Genomic DNA, 13974 nt, shown 5'->3' on the forward strand with positions numbered 1-13974 from the left:
ACTTCCTCTTCCGAGGGGGCTCTTCTGCCAAATCAGGAGAGGCCTCGGAAGAGGATGATATCCCACAGGGGTTCCTGAGGAGCTGGCTCTCTGTGGTCCGGGATGAGGGAGTGAGTCGACTTGACCTGAGGCACCGTAGAGGGAGGGGCGGATGGAGCCGACTGTGGAGTAGAGCCAGGCTCTAACACACTCCGCATGACCTCGAACGCACCCCTGTCAGGCAGAGCCAGAGGTCCCCGCTCAGAGAAGCTGAGAACCTCCCTCGGCACCGACAGTGATGGCTCCGAGGCCGATGTCGGAGCCGAACTCACCAGCGCCGAAGCTCCGAGAGGAAGAGCGGGTCGGACAAGGGTCGATGCCACTCACCCCTTGGAGCCGACGAGGGAGGTGCGGCGGCGGGATTCTTCGAACGAAGAAATCGGAGCCGACGACGGAGCCGAAGACATCTGTATCGGCTCCGCGGCTACCTCAGTCTCGGTTCCAGCGCCCGGCTCCGAGCTCAACGGAGTCGGAGGAGGAACATATTGATGGACAGGGGCAGGCATCGACTGATGAGTCGGGCTCTGAAGCATTTGGGCCAGTGCCTCGGACTTAAGAAGTCGACTCACTACCCTCTGAAGGTCATGATCCGACAGCCTCGATGACCTAGAGGAGTGAGATTTGTGGCTCCGTTCAGACAGCAGAGGAGATGCTGGAGCCGAGTGAACGGAGCCAAGGGATGGTGACCTAGATCACTTCCTAGATGTCGGCTCCGAAAGTCTGGTCGGAGCCGACAAGGGGATTTCTAATACCTCGGCTCCTGCCGGATCCGAGGGAACCACAGAAGTTGTAGACTCATCGGCTCCAGCCGGAGCCGATGCAGACGTAGGTTTAACAACCTTAGGTCTCGGCTCAGAAGCTGGAGCCGAGGACCTAGATGCCTTAGAGGGCTTCCCAGTAACAGAAAGGGAATCCTCAGGCTTAAGTAGACCCCTTAAGATCAACTTGTTCTTTCTTTCCTGCAGGACCCTGGGACTGAAGCCGTGGCAAACAGCACAGGAGTCCTGCAGGTGCAAAGGCCCCAGGCAGTAGACACAAGAAGTGTGACCGTCTGTCAGAGACATTTTCTGACAGCACGCATCACACTTCTTGAAGCCTGAGACCTTTGTGTCTTTAGACATCCTAGAACAAGAAAGTGTAACCACACACACTCAATCAGACACACTGATTACACTATCTTATTTTAAAGTCAAAAAATAAGACTATAGTTAAAAGTTTTATTAAGAGTAACACACACACACCACTAGGGAATGGGGGAAGGCCAAAGGGCCCGAGGGAGAACTTTTAAGTTCTTGTGGGAAGAAAAAAACGGGATTTTCTGAAAAACAGGGGTAGAAATCCACTAAACTAAGGGAAAAGTAGTTAAACTTAAAAAAATAAGGGTTTAAGTATCTATCTTCACAGAAAAATACACTTACCAACAAGCCGGTAGAAAACCAACACCTCGATCGCTGTAGCGGCAAACGAGATCTGAGGTAACTCTCGCCTAGCATTGTGGGATATAAGGGGAGCCTCGAGCCGGTGGAACCAATTCTCGAGCTTTTAGAGTGGCCGAGTCGGAGCCGAGGTCGGCTCCGAACCCATCCAGCAAGAATGGAGGCGAGATGGACAACTTAACATACAAAGTTTATGCAGTCTGAAAGCCATTTGGATAACGTGATTTTTGATACTGCAAGTCCTTTCTTACTATCCGCATGCGAAACAAAAAGTTGATCCGATTTCTGGAATTCTTTTGTCCTGTCCAGGTAAAATCTCAGCTGTCTGTGCACGTCCAATTTGTGTAACATGTATTCCAATTTATTGGTATGGTGCCTGAAAAAGGTAGGAAGTTCTATGGACTGATTAAGATTAGATTCTGAGCAGACTTTTGGTTGAAAGGATGGATTAGTACGTAAAGAGACCCTGTCTGGGTGACAGATTAGATACGGGGGTCTAATTGACCGTGCTTGCAGCTCTGAGACTCTGCGAGCTGAAGTGATTACAACAAGAAACAAGGTTTTCCAGGAAAGCTATTTAAGTGGGCATGACGAGGCTGGTTCAAAGGGTGATAACATGAGCTGAGATAGCATTAGATTTAAGTTCCAAGGAAAAACCGGACTTCGAATGGGTGGTCGGAGATGTTAAGTTCCCTTCATGAAAGCTCTACAAAGTCTTTGAGACATAATCGTAGAGCCCCCCTTCACCTACATGAAAATTAGATATGGCAGCCAGCTATACCCTTATGGTGGATGTTGAAGCCCCTTGATGAAAAAGAGTAGATAGAAATTCTAGAACCTTATGAATAGGAGCAACCAAGGGATTAATACCTTGTTTGGAAGCCCAACACATGAAAAGTTTCCATTTGCTCTTGTATAATTTTCTAGTGGAGGCTTTGTGGGAAGAGATAAAAAATATGTTGTACTGCTGGAGACAAGAGATCTGACCTGGATAAGCTTGGAAGTGGAGCAGCCATGCTGTCAATTTTTGGGACGAAAGAGAGGGATGAAGAACTCCTGACGAGTGGGTCAGAAGGTCTGGCACTGGGTCCAGAGTCCAAGGTTCCTCTATTTGGTACGTTTGAAGAAAGGGGAACCAGATTTGTCGAGGCCAGAATGTTGCTATCAAGATGATCGTCCTTTCCAGACCTTTGACTTTCTGCAGAAATTTTGAGATTACTGGAACATGAGGAAAGGCATATAGGAGACCCGGGGGCCAATCGTGCACAAGTGCGTCCCTGGGGGCGGCTCCCAGAGGGGGAAGTAGGATGAAATAGCTTCTGCATTTGGCATTCAGGGGGGATGCAAAAAGGTCGCAGCAAGGCTGGCCCCATCTGCAGAAAATCCTCTCCGCTACTTGATTTTTGAGGGACCACTCGTTAGGTAACAGGATGGCTCTGCTCAACCTGTGTCCGCTATTATGCTGGATGATCCCAGGATGTGCGTTACTATGAGAAAGCGTCCGGTGGGCACAGCCCATTGCCAGATTCTCAGGGCCTCTCTGCATAAGAGGTAAGACCTGGTTCCTCCTTATTTGTTTGTGTACCAGACCACTGGCATGTCTGTCTGAAATTGCAACTGTTCCCGGAGGTAAGTAGTCGTGAAAGTGTTGCAATGCCAGGAACACTGCTCTCAACTCCAGGACATTGATGTGTAGGTTGTACTCGATTTTTGACCACTCGCCTTGAACTGTTCTCCCCTGAAAAAGTCCCCCCACCCTATCAGGGAAGCGTCCGTGGTCACTGTGGCTATGGGGGGGGGCACGAACTGTCGGCCTATCGTAAGCTTGTGGCTGTTCATCCACCATTGAAGATCCCGCCTGCAAGAGTCCATGAGCAGGATGTTGTGCGACAACGGAAGCCGTTGGTAAGACCACTGTGCGAAGAGTAGCCATTGGAGGATCCTCATGTGCATTCTCCCTAGGGGGGCCGCGATAAGGGTAGCTGCCATTATGCCTAATACTTTCAGGACCTGTGCAGCAGGGACTCTTGTTTTGTAGAAGAGTAGAAATCTGTTCCCGTAAGGCTGAAACTCTTGTTTGGGGAAGCCTGATCAGAGTTAAGGTAGTGTCCAATTCCGCTCCTATGAATGATATATGCTGTGAGGGCGACAAGGCAGACTTTTCGAAGTTCAGTGTTATGCTTAAATGGGAACAGAGATCGATTGTATAGTACCTGGCTTGTAATAGATGTACCGGTGGTGCAGAAACAGAACGCAGACCTTTCGGGGAGGGAGAAGAGGAATCTGAAGATGCGAATGTCTTAACACACAAAACCTTCCTCATGGCCTCTAAGGCACCGGAGCCCCGGGCCAAGGATTCCACCGGTTCCAAAGAACCCAGCATCATCCTCAGGCCCGGAACCACAGGCTCCGATCCAGAGGATGGAGCCAAACTAATCTGCGCCAAGGCACCGAGGGGAAGAGTTGGAACCGAAACTTCGGTTCGACTCTCCCCCCCAGAACCGAGGAGAGACTGTCGGCTCTGAGACCCCTTGATGGGTACCGAGGCTGCTGAGGTCAGTGGAGCCGAAAGCACTAACGAAAGCTTTGGCTCCGGGGGATCAACAATCATCAGATCCTAGACTCCCAGCTCCGATGGGTCTCGAAGGAGGATCTATGGATGGAACAGGAAAGGCTTCAAGCTTCGAAACCAATTGGGACAAAACTGCAATCAGTTTGGATAAGGCCGTGTCCTCCATCAGCTTCTGCACCACTCGATCCACATCGGTGTCTGACAGTGGTCTGGAGGAATGGGTCGAAGGGACCGAAGAGGTCACCGAGCGAAAGATCGATGAAGGGAGTACCTCTGACACCGGCTCCAAAACCTGGACCTCACCCCGAGGCAGCAGTTCGATGCTCGGCTCCAAGGTCTGTGGAGCCGGCGACCGAATCTTAACAGAGGTACTCTGAGCCAATGACCTGGGCTCCGACATCTTCAAAGACTTCGATGACTGGTCTGCCTTTTCCAAAGCCTCTTGAAACTCCGGCTTCAGGAGACCCCTCTCAATAAGTTTCCTGCATCTTTCCATCATCACTCTGCCACTAAACGAATGGCAGATGGAGCAGTCCTCCTGAAGATGGAGAGGGCCTAGACAGTAGATGCAGGAAACGTGGTTGTCAGTTATGGACATTTTCTGTCCACACTGGCAACGCTTGAACCCAGATTTGGCTTTTTCTGACATTGCAATACTAATATGTAAAAACACTATATATCTAAATAATATATATATATATATATATATATATATATATATACATATATATATATATATATATATATATATACATACATATATATATATATATATATATACACAAAACTAACCTTACTAAAACAGGTAAATATTTATAAACAAGATTAAATACTAAGAAAAAATGTAATCTAAACAGGGAAAATCTGACAGAGCCCTGACAGAAAGATAGTGGAGCAGCCGCTCCCACAAATTCTTAACACTAATCTAATTTAACCTAACACGCACACACACACAGTAATACTATCGCTATACTAAGAAAAAAACGTATAATTTTAAACTTTTAGAAATATATATATATAAAATCTCAATATAGAAAAAGGTATACTGGCCCGAGCTCTCACTCGACGACGAGACCTGTTGCAGCAGCAAACTAGATTTGAGGGTTAGCAGGAGAGGATGATGGGATAGGGACTGTGCCTCGAACTTCTCTTAGACGCAGAGCTTGGAATGTGGCCGACTCCGAGACGAGGGATCGGCTCCAAACCCATGTGCAAGAACAAACAGCGAGATCGAACAACTTCACATATATTTTTATAATGATTTTTTAGGCAAAAAATAATGTTTTTCGATGTGTGCTTTTAAATGTGAATTTACTTGGCAAATAATAATACTGTCCGTCACTGGATGACTTAAATTCAACATGTGATGGAGACTTTTGTACTTAATTGATTCTATTTAGAAGTGTTTAGTTCTGATGAAGTCCAACTGTTGACTGATATGGACGAAAGTGCTCAACTGTTTTTAAACAGTAAAAAGAGGTGTGCAGAGTTTTTGTAGATTCCTTTCAATGCTTCATTTTGTAATGGGCATTCATTTTTCTGTTTTACAAGTGGGTAACCTTTTTTTACTTCATTAATGTTATCTATCTAGCAGCTTTTCTCAATAGACAATGTGAAATATCTTGCTACTGTTATTTTTTCCATTAAAATATGCTTTAGAACAGAATTCAGAAACAAAAAAACGGATTCTAATATGCAACTACATCTGCTTAACCTGGACACCAACGCAAACTTTTAGTTATGTACTCACCATAACTTCAGATGTTTGGGATCCATCTCGCCTACATTCTGACTGATGGGTTCGGAGCCGATCCTCGGCTCCGACTCGGCACGCTTATGCCAAAGAACGAAGTCTCTTATTGGCTGAGCTTACTATATCCCAGGATGCACCACTACCAGTCCCCCAGATCTAGTTTGTCCGCATACATGCACACACGCATGCACTACTTATATAACATTGACAGATGATACAAGATAAAAAACAGTAGAACTCAAACCGTTCAATCTCTTCTGATCTCCAAGGCAGGGGGAAGGAGGGTGTGTATTAGGAATGTAGGCGAGATGGATCCCAAACATCTGAAGTTATGGTGAGTACATAACTAAAAGATGTTATGTGATCCTATCTCGCCTACATTCTGACTGATGGGACAGCGTCCCTAGCACCTAAATCCTGGGTGGCTCACTGGAAAACACTCCTGAGTACCGTGGAACCAAATGATGCTCATCCTTTAGATGCCACATCCAATTTATAGTGGGAAATGAAAGTGCGGGTTGGACCAAGTAGCCGCAGCACAAATCTCAGAAATAGCGAGCTTGGAATGGAATGCAATAGAGGTAGCCATAGCTCTAGTAGAGTGAGCTTTGACAGATGTTGTAAGTTGTTTATTTGAAGAGGAATAAGCTTGAGTTATGCAATCTCTGATCCATTTGGCAATAGTAGCTTTAGTGATGGTTTTACCCAGTTTATTATCTGAAAAGGACACAAACAATTGATCTGTTTTCGAATTTGTTGAGTCCTATCTAGATAGAAGCGCAATTGCCTGTGAACATCCAATGTATGGAAGGTGTATTCCGCTTTGTTTGAAAATTTTGGAAAGAAAACTGGTAGCTCTAAAGATTGTTGGAGACAGAGATTAGAGCAAACTTTTGGGACAAAAGATGGATTAGGCCTAAGTGATACTCTATCCGTGTGAAAAATCAAGTACGGTGGTTTGATAGATAGGGCTTGAAGTTCTGAAACTCTTCTTGCAGAGGTAATTGCAATTAAGAAGGCAGTTTTCCAAGACAGATATTTCAACTCACATGTAGCAGCCGGTTCAAAGGGGGAAGATGTTAAAGCACGAAGTACCAAATCAAGATCCCACGGAGGCGCAGGATGAAAAACTGGGGGTCTTAAAAGCACAGCACCTTTCATGAAAGTTTTACATAATCTGCTGCTCATCAACGGTGGGTCTATGGAATCGTGAAATTTGGAGATACCTGCTAGTTGGACTTTAATAGTAGAGACTGAAGATCCTTGATTAAACAAGGATGTTAAAAATTTCAAGACTTCTGGTATCGGGGCAGTAATAGGGTCTAAGCCTCTGAGTTGAGCCCAGATAGCAAACCTCTTCCACTTACTGTGATACAATTTCTTAGTGGTGGGTTTGTGGGCTGAAGATAAAATGTGAATAACTTCCGGGTCCAAGGTGTGATTTCTGACTATAGTCGGAAGTGGAGGAGCCAAGCTGTTAATTTCAAAGTGTGAAGGGACTGGTGCTGTTGTCCCGACTGATGAACCAGAAGGTCCGGAATTAGATCCAAGAACCAAGGACCGTCCAGGGTATATTTCTGTAGGTAGGGAACCATACCTGACGAGGCCAATCTGGAGCAATTAGAATCATTGTGGACCCCAATTGGGAAGCTTTCTGGATGACTTTGGGGAGGAGTGGAATCGGAGGAAAGCATAAAGCAGTCCTGTTGGCCAAGGTTGGACTAGAGCATCCGTAGCTGTCTCCCTGACGAGGGTCAAGGAAAGAACCTTTGCACTTCGTGTTTGTGGTGTTGCAAACAGGTCGCAGCACGGAATCCCCATCTTTGAAAATCTGAGCTGCTACTGTTTCGTTCAGAGACCACTCGTGAGGAGAGAGAATAGTCCTGCTCAGTCTGTCTGCCAATACATTGGATTTGCCTGGAATGTGGGTCGCTACCAGGAAGCGCTTGGCAGCCACGGCCCATTCCCACACCCTCATGGCCTCTCTGCAAAGGGGGTAAGATCTGGTCCCTCCTTGTTTGTTTAGATACCAGACCACCGACATGTTGCCTGTGTGGATGGCGATAATGCCTTGAGGGAGAAACTTGTGGAGGGCTTGTGAGGACAGAAGTACAGCCCTCATTTCCAACACATTGATATGGAGAAATGTTTCGTTTGGAAGCCAAGAACCCTGAACTGACCTGCCCAGACAATGCCCCCCCCACCCCATCTGGGAGGCATCCGTAGTCAAGGTGGCCACCGGAGGGGGTATAACAAAGGGTCTTCCCTGATTCAGATTGGATGGCAAAAGCCACCAGCGGAGGTCCCGTTTGCACGTTTCTGTAATCAGTATGTGATGATTGAGGGGGAGATCTTGAAAAGACCATTGTGTCGATAATAGCCACTGGAGAATCCTCATGTGCAACTTTGCCAGAGGAACTAGGAGAACCATGGCAGACATTGAACCTAAAAGTTGCAGGACCATCCTGGCTGGGGCTTTGGATCTTAGAAGCAGGGCTCGGACTTGATCTTGTAATGTTTGTATCCTTTCGGTAGGAAGGAAGATCCGCATTAATTTTGAGTCTATCTCTGCTCCTATGAATCTTATGCGCTGAGAAGGCAGCAAGACAGACTTTGACCAGTTGAATGTAATTCCCAGGGAAGCACCCAGGGAGATGGTGGCTTGTAGGTTCTCTAGTAGTAGATGCCTGGTGGTGGCAGTCAGGAGCCAGTCGTCCAGATAGGGAAACACTTGGAATCAGAGACTCCTCAGGTGAGCAGTCACTACTGCCAAACACTTGGTGAACACCCTGGGGGCTGTGGTGAGACCAAAGGGCAGTGCACAAAATTGGAAATGACCGTCTCCCAGGCTGAAGCGCAGATATCTCCTGGACGCCTGATGTATCACAGTATGTGATAATAGGCGTCCTTGAGATCTATGGAGCACATCCAAACATCTTTCTCCAACAATGGGAGAATGGATTGTAAAGTGACCATTCGGAATTTGGACTTCATGACGGACTGGTTTAGTTTGCTGAGATCCAAAATGGGTCTCAGGTCCCCTGTCTTTTTTGGCACTAAAAAGAACCTTGAGTAATTTCCGGATCCGATCTGGTCTGTGGGGACCGGTTGGATAACTCCTTTTCTAGCAGCTTTGAAGCTTCTGCGGCTGCAATTTCCCTTTGACTGGGTGGTGGGTCCGGGATTTTTGGACGGTGGAGGTGGGCGTGTGAAGGGAATGGTGTAACCTCCGGCAATAATCCGAAGCACCCATCTGTCCTGAGTAATAGACTCCCAGGCTTTTAGGTGCTTGGCAAAACGGCACCCGACTGGCTCCGGAGCAGCACAGCCAGGCAATCCCTCATGGAGTGTGGAAGGCTGAAGAGCCACGAAAGGACTCGCGGTCTCCAGTGTTGCGGGGGCCTCTGCCGCCTCTGGGACGGCGTCTCCCAGAAAAATTTCCCCCTCCTCTGCCTCTGGAAGGGGAATCTTCCTGCTGTTGAGGAAAGAATTTCTGTGATTTGCGGAACCACATCTTCCCTCCTCTTTTGGCCTTGGGATAAGGCCGAAAGGGAGTGGAAAATCGTGCTCCTACGGCAGATAAAGTCTTTCCCTCCTGCTCACAGCGGGTAAGAGCGTCTTTTACCTTGGGTCCAAACAAAGAGGACCCATCAAAGGGAGCGTCGGCAAAGGAAGGCTTGAAGGCCTCCGCGAAATGACACAAACGGAGCCAGGCTTGTCTCGAGAGCCACGCCTGTGCCTGCCGCTCTGCCGCCCTTCGCCGCATATGAAATGAGCCTCATGGACGAGTTAGAAATCGAGGTAAGGGTAGCCAACTGAGAGCCAACCGACTGGGCTAGCTGCTCAGGTAGGTTACCTGAGAGGGAGTCTGAGAGCTCCTTGACCAGATCCCTCTGTAGTCTGGTGAAATGTGCCAAATAATTCAGGGACCTCAGAGTAAAGGCCGCTGAAGTCAGGGTGCGCTTCCCGTGCGGTCCATGCTCCTAGACTCCTTATTAGGAGGATGGATGGACGTTGAAGCCTCTGCCACGTCCTGCTGGGTAGCAGATGCCACCACCATGGCATCTACAGCCACGCCTTCGTTAAGAACTCCTTCTCGGGTGGGGCAGACAAAAATTTGTTAGGGCGAAGGCACTGGTTCCACAGTATCTGGATGTTCCCACCCTCCGACAAACCAAATCTAGGAGCTCGTCAAGGCGGAGACACCCAGGAGGCGGAGGGCTGAGCCCGAAGGCCTTGAGGAACACCGACTCATCAGCGGAGGGAGGTTTGGAATTCCAGCCGCCTCGTTTGAGGATCTCTAGAATGTCTGCAAATGAGACATCATCCGAGGACGACTTTGGGGACCCCTCCGCATCATCAAGATCAGTGTCCGATGTAAGAGACTCATCGGGGAGTCCACGTGCTTCCTCTTGCATGATCTCTTCCTTGGGGCTCCTCCAAGACAACTCCGAAGACCCTCAGGAGGAGGGGAACCCCAGTGGGGTAACCTCAGGCCCGGGCTCCGCTGCCTAGAGACAGGGGAACTGCCAAAGACCCAGTCTCCATGCCCAGGAAGGTGCCGTAAAGCCGTAGAGATGGCCAAAGAAGATTTGGCCAAGGCACTCCTCATAGCTCTGAAGGCCGGACCCCAGAATCCTGGGAGGGTCCTCTCCGAGCCATGATAGCAGACGGAAGTCCCGCGTCAAGCACCGAGAGGGAGGCTTGGAACCGACTGCATTGGTCCCAAAAGTCACCCCGGGCCTGGCGAAGAAGTCCGTGCTAAACTCGGACCCGAAGGCGGGTTGGAGTAAGGGTCGAGCCGACCCTAGGATCTCCACTGGCTCCATCAGCACCTGCTCCGACAGAGCCAGCGGACGGAGGAGGAATGGCAATGGAATGGGCTATCGGCTCCGAAGCCAATTGGGTCGGAGCCGAAACTAATTTCTGAAAGACTGGGGACTGGAAAAGTCTTTGGAGTACCCTGTCTATGTCCGAATCTGACATCCTTGATGACCTGGAAGAGACCGAACGGGTCCGAGTAGGCCTCTCCAACGGCTCCAAGGGACTAGGGGACCGGCTCCGAATCGACTCGATAATTATCGGCGCTGAAGGAGTGTCCAAACCAATTTCCATCGGTGCGAAGGCGGGCGCCGAGGAGGAAGTGTCTGAGCGGACAACCTTCATCGGCTCCAAGATCAGTGGAGCTGATGAAGGTGACCCGCCTCTCGAGGCCCCAGCCGTCGGCTCCGAACCCAGAGGAGTCGAGGCTGGAGGCATCGAGGCAGACCTTTCCGCCCTCGGCTCCGAAGTCCGTGGAGCCGAAGGAGAAGCCTGCCTATATCTTTTGGCGGTCGGTTCCGACGGGCTGGTCGGAGCCGACGCCCTTTTCTTCTTTGCAGGAGAAGGAGAGGAAGCTAAAGCCTCTTCAAATGAGGGTTTAATAAGGCCTTTTAAAATAAGTTTATTTTTCCTCTCTTGGAGGACCCTCGAGGAAAACGCGTGGCACACGCTACAGGACTCCTGCAAATGTTTGGCGCCCAAACAGTACACACAGAGAGAATGGTCATCTGTTATTGACATTTTGAAACTGCACTTAGTGCACTTCTTAAAACCTGAAGGCCAAGGAGCCTGTGACATTATGGCAACCAATTTAGTGAACTAGCAAAAACCAAACACACTAACTATCACAGAAAAAATTCTTTTTTTTTTTTTTTTTTTTTTTTACCAAAGGCTGTCACAAATAGACAAAAATAACTAAAGGGATCCAAGAGCCCTTAAATAAAACGGGACTTGAACAACAACGGACTGACAGGGGAAGGCCCTTCAACTCAAAGGGGACCTCTAGTCAGAAAATACGCAATCACCACACAAATATTTAACAGAAAATATTCACTCATACACAAAAACACGAGATAGCTGTTAAAACAGCTTTTTGCTGAAATTTTAGGAAATTCCTGACAGGAAAGTACGTGAAGAAAACACTACTTAGCTCATAGCGGCAAACGAGATCTGGGGGACTGGTAGTGGTGCATCCTGGGATATAGTAAGCTCAGCCAATAAGAGACTTCGTTCTTTGGCATAAGCGTGCCGAGTCGGGAACCCATCAGTCAGAATGTAGGCGAGATAGGATCACATAACATCACTAGTTTCCAACTCATTTTATGGCCTGTTGTCATCAAAAACTAGACACACTGAAAAGATTCCTGTTACTTGCTGTTATGTACACAGCAATAACAGATATATAACCTGAAAGCACTTTAATAGCAGAGAATGTTTGCCACTTACCATTAAGTAAATGGCATTAAACAGGCACACAATGCAAAAACATTTCTGATATGAAAACAAATCTCAAAAATTATACTTAAAAATTATTTGCCAGAAAAACAATTATAAAAAATGCAACAACACTAGCAGTGGTAACCTAAACTCTATATTTTATGTCTGAAACGAATGGCAACAAATTTGCTGGTCCAAAACACTGACAACTTTAATGTATTAATTCCAGTAGATGCCTATGACTTTCCTGAAATAAGACTAGTGGACAGGTTAATTTTATATAATGCAGAATCAGCGTTTGTGCAAGAAAATACAAAGATCTACAGAAGTAATCATCACACCTAGCAAGAACGAAAGCTTATTTTAACTTCAAGTGAAATCTTTCAAATGTTCGGTTATTTTAGCCTGCTAAAAGTGTACCAGTTTTTATGTTTACTTGTTTGCGGTCTTGAAACAAAACTAAAGGGGCAGAGAAACAAAAGATGTGAAAAACAGGGTGAGACAGTGAGATTGTTTTACTGAATGTGTGTTGCAGGACAAATTGCAAAGCTATGCCCACATGCTTAGAAGCAAACAAATTACAATACACAGGCTGATTAGACATGTGCATCAAACAAGTATATGGAACTAAACTGCTGACCGCTACTGGCTTGCACCACATCAGGCAATAGTGAAAAATGTTAACCAAGACCTACAAGAATGTCCAGCTGAAGGTAGAAGAGGAAACTGCTGCTCATATATGGGCCACTGATAAAACAATACCTGCAGTACAGTAAACACAGTATTTTCTAATTAGGAATTTACAAAGAGAACAAAACACAAGGGGCTCTGAACGCCAAGTCCTGGAAGTAAGAGTGCAATACAGTAAAGATGATGCACCTGATTAAAGATCTCCAGAATATATAATTACATGGGATAAATGGTCACAAAACCAAGAAAAATATACAGGAATAAGACTGTTCACTGATGCATCATAAAAAGGTGGACTAGAACGCAGTCTTCAGAAAATAAAACTTTAAACACAACTTGTATGAAAGTAAAATGGGGGGCAGTATGATAAACTTAAAACTGAGATTTTATTGATGCTTATGACCGCAAAATAAATAAATAAATATATATATATATATATATATATATATATATATATATATATATATATTTTTTTATAAAAGACATGTTCAGTGGTTCTTGTTATCAAGACTATGATACAAAAGATTCTTCTAGAATATCAATACCTGCACAGAGAAAGCAGATGATATGGCACGTTTTGCCCATAAAACTTGCTGTCAAGTTCAGGCCTGCTTCCTCCTTGTCTAGAAAGCAGAATGTGGACACAAAATGTTTCTTACCTTCCTCTTCTTTGGGGTCAAGCTGAGTTACTTTGACCTGTAAGCGATCAATTCTTTCTCCAAGCGTGTTTACCCGAATGGCAAAACTACCTGCCTGCAGATATAGCTCTCCAAAAATATCTTCGGCATATTTACCTGAAAGAAAAAAATACAACTTTCTATCAATATCACAATCATAAAGCACTGATCTATCTGTAATCCACATACTATGTGCAACTTTGAGACTAGTGTGAAATAACTGCACAACCAAAACTTCCATTTTAATAAGACTACTATCCTTTAATGTAAATATGACAGCACATTATTACAGAAATGATGGAAGAATTCACACTTGTAGGACCCATGGGGAATTCCAACATCTGAGGCTAATATTCACTGGGTCATTTAATTATGGAAGATTTTTCAAGATAGAGGACATGCATTTGTTAAACACATCTTTTAGGGAAAGGGAAATTAAAACAAACCCAGAACCATATACACCCATAAGTTTATCTTCTTGTGGAAACAAAGGAGAAGGCTACTTTAGATAACCTGTCAGAATTGGATGATTGGGACTTGAAACCATAT

The 13974-nt window shown here is 46.3% G+C and overlaps 1 protein-coding gene across 1 annotated transcript in view; it reads right to left on the reverse strand.

Moving 5' to 3' along the window:
- Positions 1-13666, reverse strand: part of WASF2 (WASP family member 2) — a 739282-nt gene extending 725616 nt beyond the window's left edge. The window contains exons 1-2 of the mRNA XM_044089632.1: positions 13615-13666; positions 13408-13542 (exon numbers count right to left, since the gene is read on the reverse strand). Of these exons, the coding sequence (XP_043945567.1) occupies positions 13408-13542; positions 13615-13666 (187 nt within the window). The remainder of the gene's footprint in view (positions 1-13407; positions 13543-13614) is intronic.
- Positions 13667-13974: the final 308 nt, after the last annotated feature.

Source organism: Protopterus annectens, chromosome 1.part1 (genome assembly GCF_019279795.1).
Source record: "Protopterus annectens isolate FY-2018-M chromosome 1.part1, PAN1.0, whole genome shotgun sequence".
NCBI classification, from domain to species: Eukaryota; Metazoa; Chordata; order Ceratodontiformes; family Protopteridae; genus Protopterus; species Protopterus annectens.